This window comes from Xiphophorus hellerii, chromosome 14 (genome assembly GCF_003331165.1).
Source record: "Xiphophorus hellerii strain 12219 chromosome 14, Xiphophorus_hellerii-4.1, whole genome shotgun sequence".
Classification (NCBI taxonomy): domain Eukaryota; kingdom Metazoa; phylum Chordata; class Actinopteri; order Cyprinodontiformes; family Poeciliidae; genus Xiphophorus; species Xiphophorus hellerii.
In genome coordinates, this window is record NC_045685.1 from 11,594,297 (window position 1) to 11,608,111 (window position 13,815).

Here is a 13,815-nt window from a genome sequence, read left to right on the forward strand (position 1 = left end):
GCTAATTGAGAGAAATTTTGGAGAATTTCGGACAGGATGGGTAAATTTTGCATAGTAAATATGTGTGACGTTGACAGAGTCCAACCAAATAAGATTGTATGCTGAAATTGAAACAAAAGGCGCTTTAGCAACGTTTCATGGGTTATGCAACAATACTGCCTTCTAGGATAGTTGTTTTTCAAGTTAAATGTCATACAAGTGTTAAAATACTTCATCATGGCCTAAATTACTGAAGTTTTTAAGTGTCTTAAATCTGAACGAACAAAAATTGTCTTCTAGTCTTTCTAAGTTGGGTTCTTTCAGACAAAATCCAACTGCCAAAAATCTGACCTTGATTTTCTTTTTTTTCTTTTTTTTTAAATTTTCAGGTGAAGAAAAGAACAGTAAGGAATTTTTCTTCAACATTCACAAGGAATGAGCTCAGACAGGGCATGCATCCATCATTTATTTTACAAATCTGTTCACAAGACATTCAGGGGTGTTAAATGAAAAAGAACAAAAAAAAAGTTTAAAAAAGGATTCTAGGCAGAGATGTGTGTTAAACTGTGTGTGGAGATGGGGGAGGGACAAGGCATGTTTTTCCTCAGCTGTGGTTCGGATTCAGATCTAGGAAGTGAAAATTTAGATCACCATTGCTGTGTGTGCGTGTGTTATGATGAATGCTGACAGGGAAGTATGATGTCCACATGGATGTAGAGAGGGTGTGGGCGTAGGTGGGGGTTACACAGACGACAAAAAAAAAAAAAAAGGAAAGAGGAAGCACAAGGGATTTATTGTCTAAATTTAAAAAAGATTTCCATTTGAAAACATCAACGTTTGAGTCCAATTAGGAACACAACAATCGCTGCCGTAAAGTGCTGAGGAGAAACCAATGCGGTCCGGCCACAAAAACTCCTTATAAACAAGAGTGGGAGTGCTGAATCCCAATGCTAGAAATACACCCTGAAATATAACAGGGAATATTACACAAAGCCGCAGCTTAGGAGAAACAGGAGGAAGTTCCATTTACTCAAATATATATTTTTAAAAGTAACAGAAAAGCAATCTGGTTAAGGCAGGAAGATATTTGAATTATCTTTGCTCAATGGTAAAAAATAAAACCTCGCATTCAAGGTTCAGTTTTGTCATTTTTGCCAAAGCTATCCTTTTTTTTATTTTTTTCAAACCCACAAAAGCAGAATTTTAGTTATTTTTTGTTTAGTCTGACATAAACACTAACTCTATTACAGCTGTTCATAACTTAAGTTGCACAAACACAAAGAAGACAACATCCAGTCATTTTTTTTTTTTTACTTTCCAAGTCAGTGGCGGTTCTTGGATGATTGGTAGCTGGGTTGATTCCCTCCTTCTGATGATCCACACGCACCCAAAGGCAAACTCGCTCTCGTTATTGAGCCCGTTTATGAAATAGAACTACTTTTGATGACGTATCTGAAATATAGAATAAGTAAATCTCAATTTTCTGTTCATTGTAGAAGAAAACAGAAAAGGTCTGATATGTCTGAAGGCCTTGTTGCACTGCAGGGCCTGACCCGACCCGACCTGTGGTGGATTCATATCTGGGTTCTGCGTCTTTGCCTTAGCCCTTATGGCCCAGTTCAGCCCACTCTCTGGGACCCTAAGAGCTGTAGTCCCATTCGGGCCGGACAGACGGGACTGATTAGGAGTCTGCTGCGATTGGTTCTTGCGTAAGAGCTTCTCGATGCCCGTCATTTTGACCGACACCGTCGGATAAATCCTGTCATGATCTAGTGATGATCCTTACCCCAGCATTCTGCTCCATGGAAACACAACCAGTGCCGGGTCACCAGCAGTCCAAAAAGGCCTCAAGGATCCATTTCCATTGACTGAACATGCTAACAAGCATCAGTACACAACAGTTTCCCTTGTGCTATGCCGCCCTGGGCAGAAAACCATATTGAAAATACCAAAAACCACCACTGACGCCATGACATAAAGCTTGAAGTAGCTTCTGATTGTGCCAACACTGTGCTAGTGCTAACATTTAGAGCTATTCTGTAATGCGTTAGCAAGTTAGAAAATGAATAGCTGTGCTTTTAGTTCTTTATAAACTTTATAAACCTCATGGACTGACGTCAGGCTGCTGCATATCGGCCAATAAAAAGAAAGAGAAGTTTATGGGAGGAGTCTGTGACATAAATGCGCTTCGATCAATAAGATAGTCAGTGAAGTCTTACATTTAAATACAGATATTACAATAATTAAGTGTTACTCTTAAGCTAATAAAAAAAATGCAATAGTGTCCAACTACTGTAGTGAAAGCGTCTTGACCTACGCTTGTGTGAGCCCTTCATTGTGTTTATTTTATAATAAAAAAATAATGATGCAAACCTGAAATGTCAATGAAATAGTCATGTCTGTTTTTGTTTGTGAGAAACCCTGACATTTCGATGGCTACACTTGAGAATCTGTATGGAACCGCCAACAGAGTTCTTACAGCTACTTGTGCTGAAATTCAATGCCAGAACACATTTTGACTCTTGCATAGTTGCATTACTTGAATCAGTCTTTTTTAGCGCCGCCTTGGCTTATAAAAAGTTACAAAAAGTGTATGAGTAATAGCCATTGCATCATCAAACAGAGGAGGAACACCCTGAAAGAAAAAAATGGCAGATAAAGCAGAATATACAGCGGTATGCTTCGCTTGCAATGCTTTGAACCTTGACTTTTAAACTATACAATCATTTCTCCATAGAAAAAAAAAAACACAAGAAGAAGAAATTCACATCCGCGTTATTCTAAAAAAATGTTCCCCCTTTCCTCTGCCAACTCAGGACTTCAGGCACATTCTGTAAAATAAGTGACTTATATACAAAACATTGGAAAAAAAGAGCAACTTCACACAGAGGCCTCGCATCGACGAGATCAGAAAATCAGCACGAAGTTTTTGATTCATCAGGGTTCATTCACACACACACACACACACCCACACACATGCACTCACACAAAGGCAGCATTATTTAAACAGTCAATGCTAACCGGAGAAAGCCTTTACAGAGTCAGACTCTCGCAGATGTGCTCTCATCTGTGGAAGGTGCACATCTTAAATGTGAGCTTACTGAAAGTTCACGCGCACTTATACGGGGGCTAAGATGGACCTCCAAGGAATTTTCTTATTCTGTGAAGCTCTTTAATCCACAGACCGGCCTCCGTCACATCTGTTCTCTCGGCAGAAGTTCATCAAGGATTTTTTTTGGTTTTTGTTTTTTTTTTGCGTTCACTGTAGGTCTTGGTTTTAATCCAAAACTGAATTCCAAAACAGGCTGCAGTCCAGAGGAAAAAAAAAGAAAAATCCTCTACAGCTTCCACAAATGTCAGCTTTGTCTCTCATATGAGCACATGTGGGAAATATCTGTAGCCTTTTGTTTGGCCTCGTAGGAGAAAAAAAATTATATTATCCATTTTCAATGCAAACAATTACATTCTGCAGTAGTCCTGCTGGATTTGTGTTACACGAGAATAGTTTGCGACTAAGATCAGACGAGCGCCGATCCTCAGTTGACTTTGAAGATGCTAAAAACGTGATTGGCCACCGGGTGGAGGCTGAAGGACGGGCCCGTCTTGGCCTGGAGTTCTGTGCCCCTCTCCAGCCGCAGGAGGCCAGACACCTGGCAGGGCTTCACGAAGTGGAAGGAGTGCGGCCCCGCGGAGGGCGTGGTCCCGTAGCCCTCCATGCACTGCAGCTTCTGGGGCCGGGGCCCGTTGGTCATCACGTCCAGCTTCACATATTGAGACTGCTGTTCATTGAACAACACCTGAGGAGGGCGGAAAGACGGCGGGTGCATTAACAATAGAGTTCTGCGAAAATACGAAGAGATAGTTCTACGAATAATCAGGAATATTAATCACAACAAGCATATCTCAAGCTTTTGAGTAAGTTTTTTTAATTGAGATTTCTGTAAATGTTTAAGTCATAACTTTAAACAACATGAAGCACATTATCCTGAACTCTTGACAGATGAGGGGTTGTTCAAACTAACCTTGTAGAGAATTCGTTTAGTGTTGATAATTAACTACCATTGTCCACTTGGCGGGAATGTTCATAACCTGTCAAAACACCTGACAGCTTAATTAAGCGTGATTAGAAACGTTTTATACAGGAGTGAACGTCTAAAGATCAACAATTGCTGTTGACGAGATCTGAACTATTTCCTATAAACGCTTTAGTATAACGTAAGGGTCCACCAGGACAGACCCTTACTTTGCTGTACCCTTCACTATCAACACTGAAGGCCAGTGTCTTTACCATCAAAACTGAAATCTGATGCTGATTTGTAGCTGAGCATTCTGTCAGGAGCCTGCTCTTGGCAGGGATTCAATCCATACATCTTCTCTTTTGCATCAAAAGAAACCAAGGAAAGGAAACGGACATAAAAGTTTGAACGATTCTCTTTCACTGCTAGGCAGTTAAATATAACCATAATCTGAGCACGTCACTTTTTATCTCTGTTTTGCTGTTTTTAATCTTTCTGAAAGGCAGCCAAAATCCTTCTAACCCAGTTATTAGCATGCCAACAGCAGCTCTTAATTTCTGTTCCATGTGGTTGAAGCTTCAAAATAAAATCAAGAAGGAGCTTGGGGAAGAATCTCCTCTGAATACACTTTCATGTTTGTTTTTGGATGCCTCTTGTCTTCTACAAAAACGTAGCAAAGTTAGCCTGCTGCAGGAATTCAACCTGCATTTCTTTTACGGTTTACATTATTTAAAAACTAAACAATTGTGAATCACCACAGCTCTCAGTAGCCGCATGATTCTCAATTCTCAAAAAAAAAAAAAAAAAAAAAGTTAATTTATATTTGTGGTCAGTAATTATTTGTTACCTGTGGATGTAGCGTCTGTTCTTGGATTGAACTGTTTTTTCACTGAGATTTGGCAGATTTGATACAACTTGAAGTGATTTTCTGTGACTGATTAGTTGGATTTGTTGACCTTATTGGACTTCGGAGCTGATTTTGATTACAATGAAGCCACAATTTTATAACTCTTCTCTTTTCTTTATTATAGCAGAGTCAGCTAACTTTAGCATCGGAACCACTGCATACATAGATCAGGTGCCGCCTGTAAGGGCAGTTAAAGCCAATCCTACTGGCCAATTTTTTTAATCAATATGCATTAATCCATGAAACAAACACCGAGTCCAGGTAGTCTTTTGGAATTGCTATATTTTGATAACATTTGTAACTTGAGGCATAGTGTGTCTCTACTTTGAAGGTTCAGCCAAATGGTTTGAAATTCTTAGTTTTACCCTAATATGATAAAGTTCAGTTGTATTGTGAATTCACAAACTTTAGGTATTTTATATCCTGATTAGAGGGGTATCACACGACTTTATCCGTACGCCGTTTCACACGATTGCATGTTTGGTCTTCTCGTGCCTATTTTGGGAGGTAAAGACAGTAGTTGTCTGCCACTGAACATTTTGTACCAACCCTGCATAAGTCCGTACCTGCCTTCGGGACGTCTTGTACCAACTTTAACGATCAACAGATTCAAAGAAATACTCGGAAACCTACTGATACTCTGCTGCAAATTTGGTCCAAAATAAAGAACAAGCGGAAAAAAGCTAAACAATTAAATAGCATTTTAACCAGAGTTTGAGTTCTTGTATGCTTTTCCTATTTACCAACCATAATTCGCCAAAACACTCCACATCACGGTTTCTTTGAGTGTACAACAGAAGCAATTACATATGTTTTTAGTGTCCCATTCACAGCCTTTCCAACGAGTTTACTGTTCAGACTGGACACAAAAATAATCTTAATAACCATAAATTGGCCACAAGTGAGCAGTTGAGCTTTATTCAGACAGAAAGGCTCCAAAATATGTTTCTCTGCTCAGTTATTACCAATATTTACTCTTTTTCAAGTTTGGTACTGACCTAAAGAATGCTAAGACGTTAACGCGTTAAAAGGTATTGATACTGTTTTAAACGAAGAAGATATTTACAGTTTACAGACTTTGTGAAGCTCACCTGACAGAACAGGAAGTAGACTCCTGCTCTCTCCACCGTGAATTTGCCTTCCTCCTTGTTGTACCTCACCGCTTTACTCATATTGAGCGTCCTCTCCTCCCAGCCTTTTATCACGCCCCCTTCTCCGACTGAAAGCAACACAAATCAATGCCCTTTCTTGCTAGCTTGCAAAGTGTTAAGAAACATTTTTTTTTTAAATAAAAACATCTCAAGGACCCATACCTTGCTGAGAGGAGAGTTTGGTTACTGGTGGAAAGTCGGAGACAATGATGGAGACAGAAAAAGGGGAAAGTCAATTAAGATTTTACGAGTGCAACAGTATAGGGGTATTTGATTCAAAACCACTTCAGCAGATGCTACACGAGACCGTAAGAGGGGATCTGCCAAGCCACTTACTCTCGAAATGAGACGCCGCTTTCCTTCCATTCCCGTTTCTCCCTCGCACCGAGCCCCCTTCAGACACAAAGACAGGCAGAATGTGAGTTTGAAATCAGAAAATTACTTCGGCTGACGTTTCCTTCTTTCTTTGATAAAACAATCACTACCATCTGTATCGCGTTAATAATACGGTGGGTTAATTTGGTGCCGTTTATATTCGGCCCGGCCGGTTTTAACGCGGTTAGCAGATGGGCCTAAGGGTTCCCTTTCACGTCTTTCGATATATTTCCTCAAACTGTTATTGTAAGTCAGAAAAGTGCGTGTCTCTTTTATTTTCCTTTTAGGCCCGCTGTGGGCTAATTTTAGTGCCAGCTGGTCACAGTCATCTCGAAGATAGAGACCAGAGAGAAAGGATGGAGGACGGTGGGGTTTGTGTGTCTGGAGGGAGAGTGAAGGGGGGAGGCAATAAAAACAAGATGGACAGTGGAAAAGTGAATAAGAAAGCATTAAAGACAGGCATCCAGAGGCGCAGCTAAGGGGCTCGAAGGCTAAATGAGAAAAATGAAGCACTGGAAAAAGAGAGTCGAAAAGGTCTTTGGCTGCTCCGTGACCCAAAACAGTAGATTAAGAACAGAGTTTAGCAACAGCTACGGCCGAATTTCCAGACAAATACGACAAATAAAGTAACAACACAGCTGAAGAGCGTGCCTTCTCGCTGCTCAGCGAAGGTTTATTTTAGCCTGAGGGGATTTCAAACACTGATACAACCTGAGCAGTGTTTGGAAGACGTAGTTTATGTTTCAGGAGGCAGCAGCCAGCCCACCTGACTGCTGCCATTATTCAGAAATACTGCAACCCATTGCTAAATTAACTCTCAGGTGGGCGACCCTGAAAGATTTTGGGATTTTGCGAGCATAAAGCCCGCAGGGTGGCCAGGCTTCCCTGACTTGCGCTGTCAGTCACAAGGAGAGAACATTACAGCAGTGTCTTTCCAAAAAAGCTGGACGGCTGCGGTCAAGTTTTCATAAACTGGAAAAAGCTGTTTGGGCATATATATAACCCCCTCCTCCCCCATCCTATTGATATCCATGAAATTCTGCACGGTACCTCTAGCATCTCACGCATATGGTAAATTTGAGCTGGACACGCTGTTCTTCAAATAATGTTTTGTCACATTTGGATAGAGAATCCCAAAAAAAAAAAAAAAAAAAAAAAAAAAACAGACCTAAAGTTTACTCTCGGACAGAAACAGCAGTCCCATGATGGTGATGCAAGCAGATGCTATAAATACAGCAATGAAAGCTCATCAAATATCATCGCTTTCACAACGAAATCATAGCTGCGTTGGACGTTTGCTCAGGGAGAAAGAGGAGGGTGGGGGGGGGGGGGGGGGGGGGGGGGAAGCGAAATCTATTTCACTGAACCAAAAGCGTGCAGCGAGACCTCTCGCTCCACCCCCCACCACCGCCCCTCTCACCCCTCGCCAGCTGGTTTTCTGGGCTCCGAGACCGCTCTGGTCAGACCTGTAATTTCTGAGAGGGTAATCCAGCTGCCTACTTCTTCCTGTGTCAACTTTTAGCAGCGGTAGCTCATGCGGCCTGCAGGGCCTGACCAAAGTGGCATGTGGGTCCAGGCCGTTTGTGTTAAATGCTCTTCCTAAAAAAACAAGTGAGTTCGCCTGGTATGTGTGTGTTGTGTCTGTCTGTGGCGATCGGAGCGACTGAAAAGCTCAAGTTGGGGGGGCGCCGGAGTTGAGACAAAGCAGCTCTGGCAGGTTTGTATTACCGTCTCGCTTCACTCGCTCCAGCAGCAGCTCTCTCTTCTCCAGAATGAGCTGAACAATTGCCTTCCTCTGCGTGTTGACCTGTCGAAAAAAAATAAATAAAAATAAAAACAGAGAAATAACACAATTAAATAGTCTCCAATTAGTCTGTAAAAGCCTTAATTCAGAACATCATAATCTGGATTGATATTCAGTATTAATACTCCAGATTTGGAGACTAACAGCTAGGCTCGCCGGAGCTGCCTTTAAATGCCTTGAAGTTTTTCAGTCTGAAAAGCATCTTGGCCTCTGCATTTCTGTTATTTTACACAGAAACTGATGATTACTGATACAGGAAATGGAGGTGGGAGGCGGTGCGCCGCCAATGATCTTCCTGCGTGGAACACGTACTGAGAAAAGAAGCAGATGTTTCCCTCCTTTCAAAGAGATTTTCTGGTAACAAAAGTTACAAAAGTCGCAAAATTGATTTAATTAAACTGCCATGAATATTTTTTTCCTTTTTTTTTTTTTTTTTTTTCGTTAGACAGTAGTGGTGGGTTCTGTTTGTATCTAGAATCTGATTTTCTATCATCCCAGGTATAAAAACTGAAGTTTGTATCCTGAAGACTCAATTTAGCATCTGTGCATAAAAAAAACCCCCCGTAGATAATAAAGTATTTATTAACACTTCTGAGTTTTGGTGGAGATAGACAGTCATACAAGATATATATATTTGTTTAGTCTTTTAATGCGCTAATAGTAGCTGCAACCAAACAATTACCAAATATTACTGGTTTTCCAACCAGCACACACTCCGCTCTCTTACCACTGGTGAAGATGGAGCCAATCAGCACAAAGAAAAAATGAAAGACTCCAACAAACGCCAGCCAGTCGTGTGTTAAACAGCATTATTGCTATGCATTTCAGCCCCTCCAGCTACATTTCCAATAGAATAATTTGGATATCTTCAACAACAACAACAACAACAACAAAAAATCACAAACAGGCAAATTTTCCACAAACATTGTGGTACCTCGATCCACAAAACGGCCGGCGAAGCCACAAATACCGAACCACGAATAGCCAAAGGTTCACTGTATGCCAAAAATCAACTGATTTAAAACTTTAGCATAAATGCCCTATAGCCAAAGTTGATGTCAGTAAACATAAGCTCTTTTAACGTCTACAATTGTTATTAAGCTCACTTAGTTTATTTTTCTTTGGTGTTATTGACCCAGCAGTGTAAAGAACCAGGAGTTGCTAAAAAAACAAACAAAAAAAACAACTTTTAAAATATGTAGTCTTTTTAAAACTGGAGTTGTTTTAGTATACCGTTAGTTCGCTTTGGTTTCACATTTGAAATGTAGGTCTTTTATAAAAACTTCTTGCAAAATTCAGTTGCTTTTGATAGCTTAGCACAGACCTCTCCTAGCCCCCGCAAATTCAGTATTAATCTTTTTTAAATGCATTAAAACTCTTCATATTTAACCCCCTTTTATGATCTCAAAGCCCAGTTTAAGTTCTGTCACATAAAATTATTTGTTTCGACATAAATTTTGCAAACACATCCTCCAGTTCCAACTAATCTGGATTTGTGCCATAAGAAGACAACAATAGCGCAGGTAAAAAAAAAAAAAACATAAATAAATACTGACTGCTTACAGTCTAATAACAGAACCGCACGTTGAAAATCGTGAACTGGCCCTTTAAGAGCGCGTCCCTGCCAGAGAAATGCCTCGGCTCTTGCCACCTTTGCTTTAGAGCGCCCACTTCCTCGAGGAATGGTTGCGACACCTAACGCGTGTTTTCACTCCTTTACATTCCTCAAATGTCTGGAAGAAAATGATTTCCAAGCCAGCAGACTTTTTAAAATCCTCGACTGAGGCCCCCACTGGAGCCTCGGAGGAGGCCCCCACAGCAGAGACGTTGAGGAGCTGCTCCAGAGGGGAAGAGGGGGGGGGATAGAAACGAGTGTTTAAATTTACTGCTACTGTTGAAATGGAGGCAGAGAGTCACACTTCTCTCTCCAGACGCTCGCTGGCTCTCATCTGGAGTTGGCAAACAGTCTAACGGACAGAATGGGGCCCCATGGGGAAGGGCTCCAGCATCAACACTCCACGTGTCCAATCTGTGCGTGTGCGTGCGTGTGTGTGTGTGTGCGCGTGCCTGTGCAGGTTTAGTAAACATGCTACATAGTCAATTTCACCACCCCCCCCCCCCCCCCCCCCCCTCCCACCCGCTGATATGAAATCCAGCGGTTTTGTAAAAAGCTCGAAACCAGAAGAATTTATCATCGGCTCCGGTTCTGGCTCGCGTTTTCGCCAATAAATTGTGTTGCACACAACAAAGAGAGCGAATATATATATATATATATATATATATATATATATATATATATATATATATATATATATATATATATATATATATATATATATATATATATATATATATATATATATATTACATATTTCTTGCTGTTTCTGCAAGTGTACCTCAAATATCGGCTCACGCTGACCCACGCTGCACGAGGAGTTTCCACGCGGGTTGCGGATGACTTACACTTGCTGCGCCTCGTCCCGTTCAGCGCCTGAAGCCTGGCTGCGCGCGCAGCCAGCCAGCCAGCCAGCGGCGGCATCTCTGCTCATTTGCCAAATAGCTGAGGCTTTCCAGTAAATTGAGATAAAACTAGAGCGTAACTGGCACCGGGGCGATTAAACAAGTCGGTGGGGGGTGGGAGGAAGGAGGGGGTGAAATAATAAAAAGAAAATGAGCAGATTCTGTATTAACTGCTGTGATTTCTGGACGGAAACTGGATCTAATCTGGGGAACCGTCGGTCTGCCATCGCTCACCACCACAACAGTATATTCTAGAATTTGTGTGCTATGCAGGTGCATCTTCATAAGAATATTAGATAAAATGTTGTTTTTTAAAAAAATTATTATTATTATATTAGGCACATTGTGCCTTTCTCTTCTTCCAGACTTTTGGATAGATTTCCAGATGAAAAGTGAAATTGGCTTGAATCTGGAAACAGCACAGAACAGAAGCCTTCTCTTTTTTTTTCTAGCCAAAGTAAGACACCTTGGACGCTGTCCGGTTGTTAAGGTCAGCGTCCAAACCCTTCACAATCAACGGTTTGATTGTGACAATCCTCTCCAGGCTGCAGTCCTATGACAACTTTTTCCTTCCACTCAACTTTCCAATAATATTCTTGGACAGACTACTCCCCATTTGGTGCATCTACCCCCACTGGAATTTGGCTCGCAATCCTCTCTGGAAGATGCGATTATCCCACTTGTCACACTTTGTCCTTCCACTAAACGTCTCAGCTGCCAGTTTTTGTTTTGTTTTTCAGCAATGACCTTGGTTGCCTTGCCCTACTTCGTGAGGGTGTCGATGACTTCCAGCTGGACAAGTCATCAGTCTTCCCCCATTTTTGTGTGAATTGTTTTACATGTTGTGATATCGCCTTTTGCACTCAAAGAATATTAACTCAGTTAAGTTCAGGTGAAGCATAGGAAGTGCAGGCATTCATAAACCTGACTTCTGTGACACCCCGCTGGTGTATTTGTGTGTTGCTCACGCTTTAATCCAACTCTGGGAAGCACTACGCGATCAAATCAGACACAAATCAGCACCAGAGTAGGAAGACGCTGGAGTTAAGTGTGTGATTTGCGTTTAGCCATATAGGTGCAGCCAAGAAAGATCTTACACAACCCGTAAAATGCCTGTCAAAGTTGCAGCCGAGTGAATATCATCGCTTTGCAAAAGCGCAAACGCCTGCATGCACGCGCGGCGCTGCCTGGTTTACTTTCAAAAGTGAGACACCGAACCTGCTCGAGTCGGTCCTGCAGGATCTGGAAGGACTGGGACAGGTCCCGCGTCTGTCGCCAGGTCCACGCCGTGAACAGCGCGCTGCAGGCGGCCAGAGACAGAGCCACCAGCGCCAGGGAAGCCCAGACGACTCGCAGCTTGCGCACTCGCCTCCTCTGCAGAATCCGCTGCATGTTTGCTGCACTCCGCTCGGCAGATCGCTCACTCGCCGCCGCAGACCGTCTGAAATTTATGCATTAACTCCATTCCAGCAGAGCGCGAAAGTCCACTCGAATGCGTTTCAGTCCAAAACGTCCCATTTATTTGTAGAGAGAGCAGCGCTTGCTCTCTTTTTTTTGTCACTGCCTTGTGGAGGAACAAATATGCAGTTTTCTTAATTTCTTCTTCTTCTTCTTCTTTTTTTTTTTTTTTTTAAAGCAATCTAAGATTGGAGCCGTTTCCCCTGATGGATCACGGCCACCATCCTCCTTGTGAGCAGAGCGTCTCCAAACGCGAGAAAAACTCTGCACATTTATGCGCACATCAACTGTTGCATCCTTCTGCTTGCGATTCGTTGACTCAGCGCTCTTGTGTTCCCTTTAAACCGCTTGCTGGGGGGTCAGTCTTATTAGACAGACAGCCAGACGGACTGAGCACGCACACACACGCCGCCGTGGGGGGTTTGCGTGACACCATCAAAGGCGTGCGCGCAAAGAAAACGCACAGGAGGCGCACCGGAGCTTCTGCTGCCCGTCAAATCACTTTCATCAAGGGACTTGCCTTATTTATGTGTGCCAGTCGTGTCGGCAACAGTACCGCTTGTGGCCACCAGGCGGCTGTAGAGGCACTCTGTGGAGGGTTTTTTTAGTTCGTCTGCACTTTATCAACAGGTGAAAAAAAGTCATGAAAGATAAAACTTATACGAGGGACGCAAACAAAAAGTAAATAAATGCACCTGAATGTTTTAGATGCTTTTAAAATATATGTGCATATTTTTTAATCCAAGTCCCAACACTGAGTTGTGTTTCAGGAGGTGGTGAAGATGCACCAATAAACAAATGCAAAAAGTATCCACACCTCTTCAGGTTTTCCACGTTTTGTGACATTATAACCAAAACATTCTTCTTTTTTTTTTTTGCTGGGACTTTCTGAGACAGAAAAATAAAAAGTTCCATTTAGCTAATGTAAGTCTTTTAACTACCTACAGCTAAGAAGACTCGTTTTAGCTACAAGTCTAATTTGCATTTGTGCAAATTCCTCTTTAAAAAAAAAGCTTTTCACAAGATTTTCCTGCATTTTAGCTCCCCTCTCGCGCATCATAATACTGCCACCACCGTGTTTCACAGTGGGGATGGTGCACAGCATGTTTTCCTCCACATATACGATGCCTCTGGCAAACTGCAATCGAAACTTAAAATGGACTTTATTATAAATATCCTGTAAATAATTTCAATACCCCAGTGGAAAACACAAACAGATTAAATAAAATAAGCGTAATAAGGTAATAAGATATATCGTCTTATTGATACCTCCCTGAAAAGACAAACAAAACACACCGGTTAGTTTTCTAACTACAGAAGTAGAATTTGATTCTTCAGCATCGGCATGGCAGTGAAGCCACTAAAATTGGAAAAACTTGTGCAGTCACCATGAATTACCTTCACCTTTTTCTCCCCACCAACCTGAAAAATCCTGCCGTTTCTGCGTTTTTTTATTCGTTGCATTTTTCCTCCCTTCCTGCTTTGGCTCATTGCCACATTTTTTCTGGTTATGTTTCAGATATAAACAGTTGATTAATGTCAGAGTCAGCAAGAGCAGATACAAGCAAGCTTCCTTTGAAAAATGTTTAGTTTGATCCCCTTTGG

General features: G+C 41.8%; 1 protein-coding gene across 1 annotated transcript; it reads right to left on the bottom strand.

Moving 5' to 3' along the window:
- Nucleotides 1–430: 430 nt before the first annotated feature.
- Nucleotides 431–12,731, bottom strand: tnfsf12 (TNF superfamily member 12). Its single transcript, XM_032583634.1, has 6 exons — nt 11,971–12,731; nt 8,157–8,235; nt 6,390–6,446; nt 6,216–6,239; nt 5,994–6,121; nt 431–3,776 (listed from the first exon to the last, which is right to left on the bottom strand). Exons 1-6 carry the CDS (start codon nt 12,142–12,144, stop codon nt 3,516–3,518), a joined length of 723 nt encoding a protein of 240 aa, XP_032439525.1. The 5' UTR covers nt 12,145–12,731; the 3' UTR covers nt 431–3,515.
- Nucleotides 12,732–13,815: the final 1,084 nt, after the last annotated feature.

What these genes read in the sequence shown, in the direction of transcription:
- tnfsf12 (XM_032583634.1), bottom strand. Translation starts at nt 12,144, where the DNA reads ATGCAGCGGATTCTGCAGAGGAGGCGAGTGCGCAAGCTGCGAGTCGTC. An exon ending in AGCGGCGTCTCATTTCGAGA is followed by an intron (nt 6,240 to 6,389) that starts GTAAGTGGCTTG and finishes ACTTTCCACCAG; the next exon opens with TAACCAAACTCTCCTCTCAG. An exon ending in CAAACTCTCCTCTCAGCAAG is followed by an intron (nt 6,122 to 6,215) that starts GTATGGGTCCTT and finishes TGTTGCTTTCAG; the next exon opens with TCGGAGAAGGGGGCGTGATA.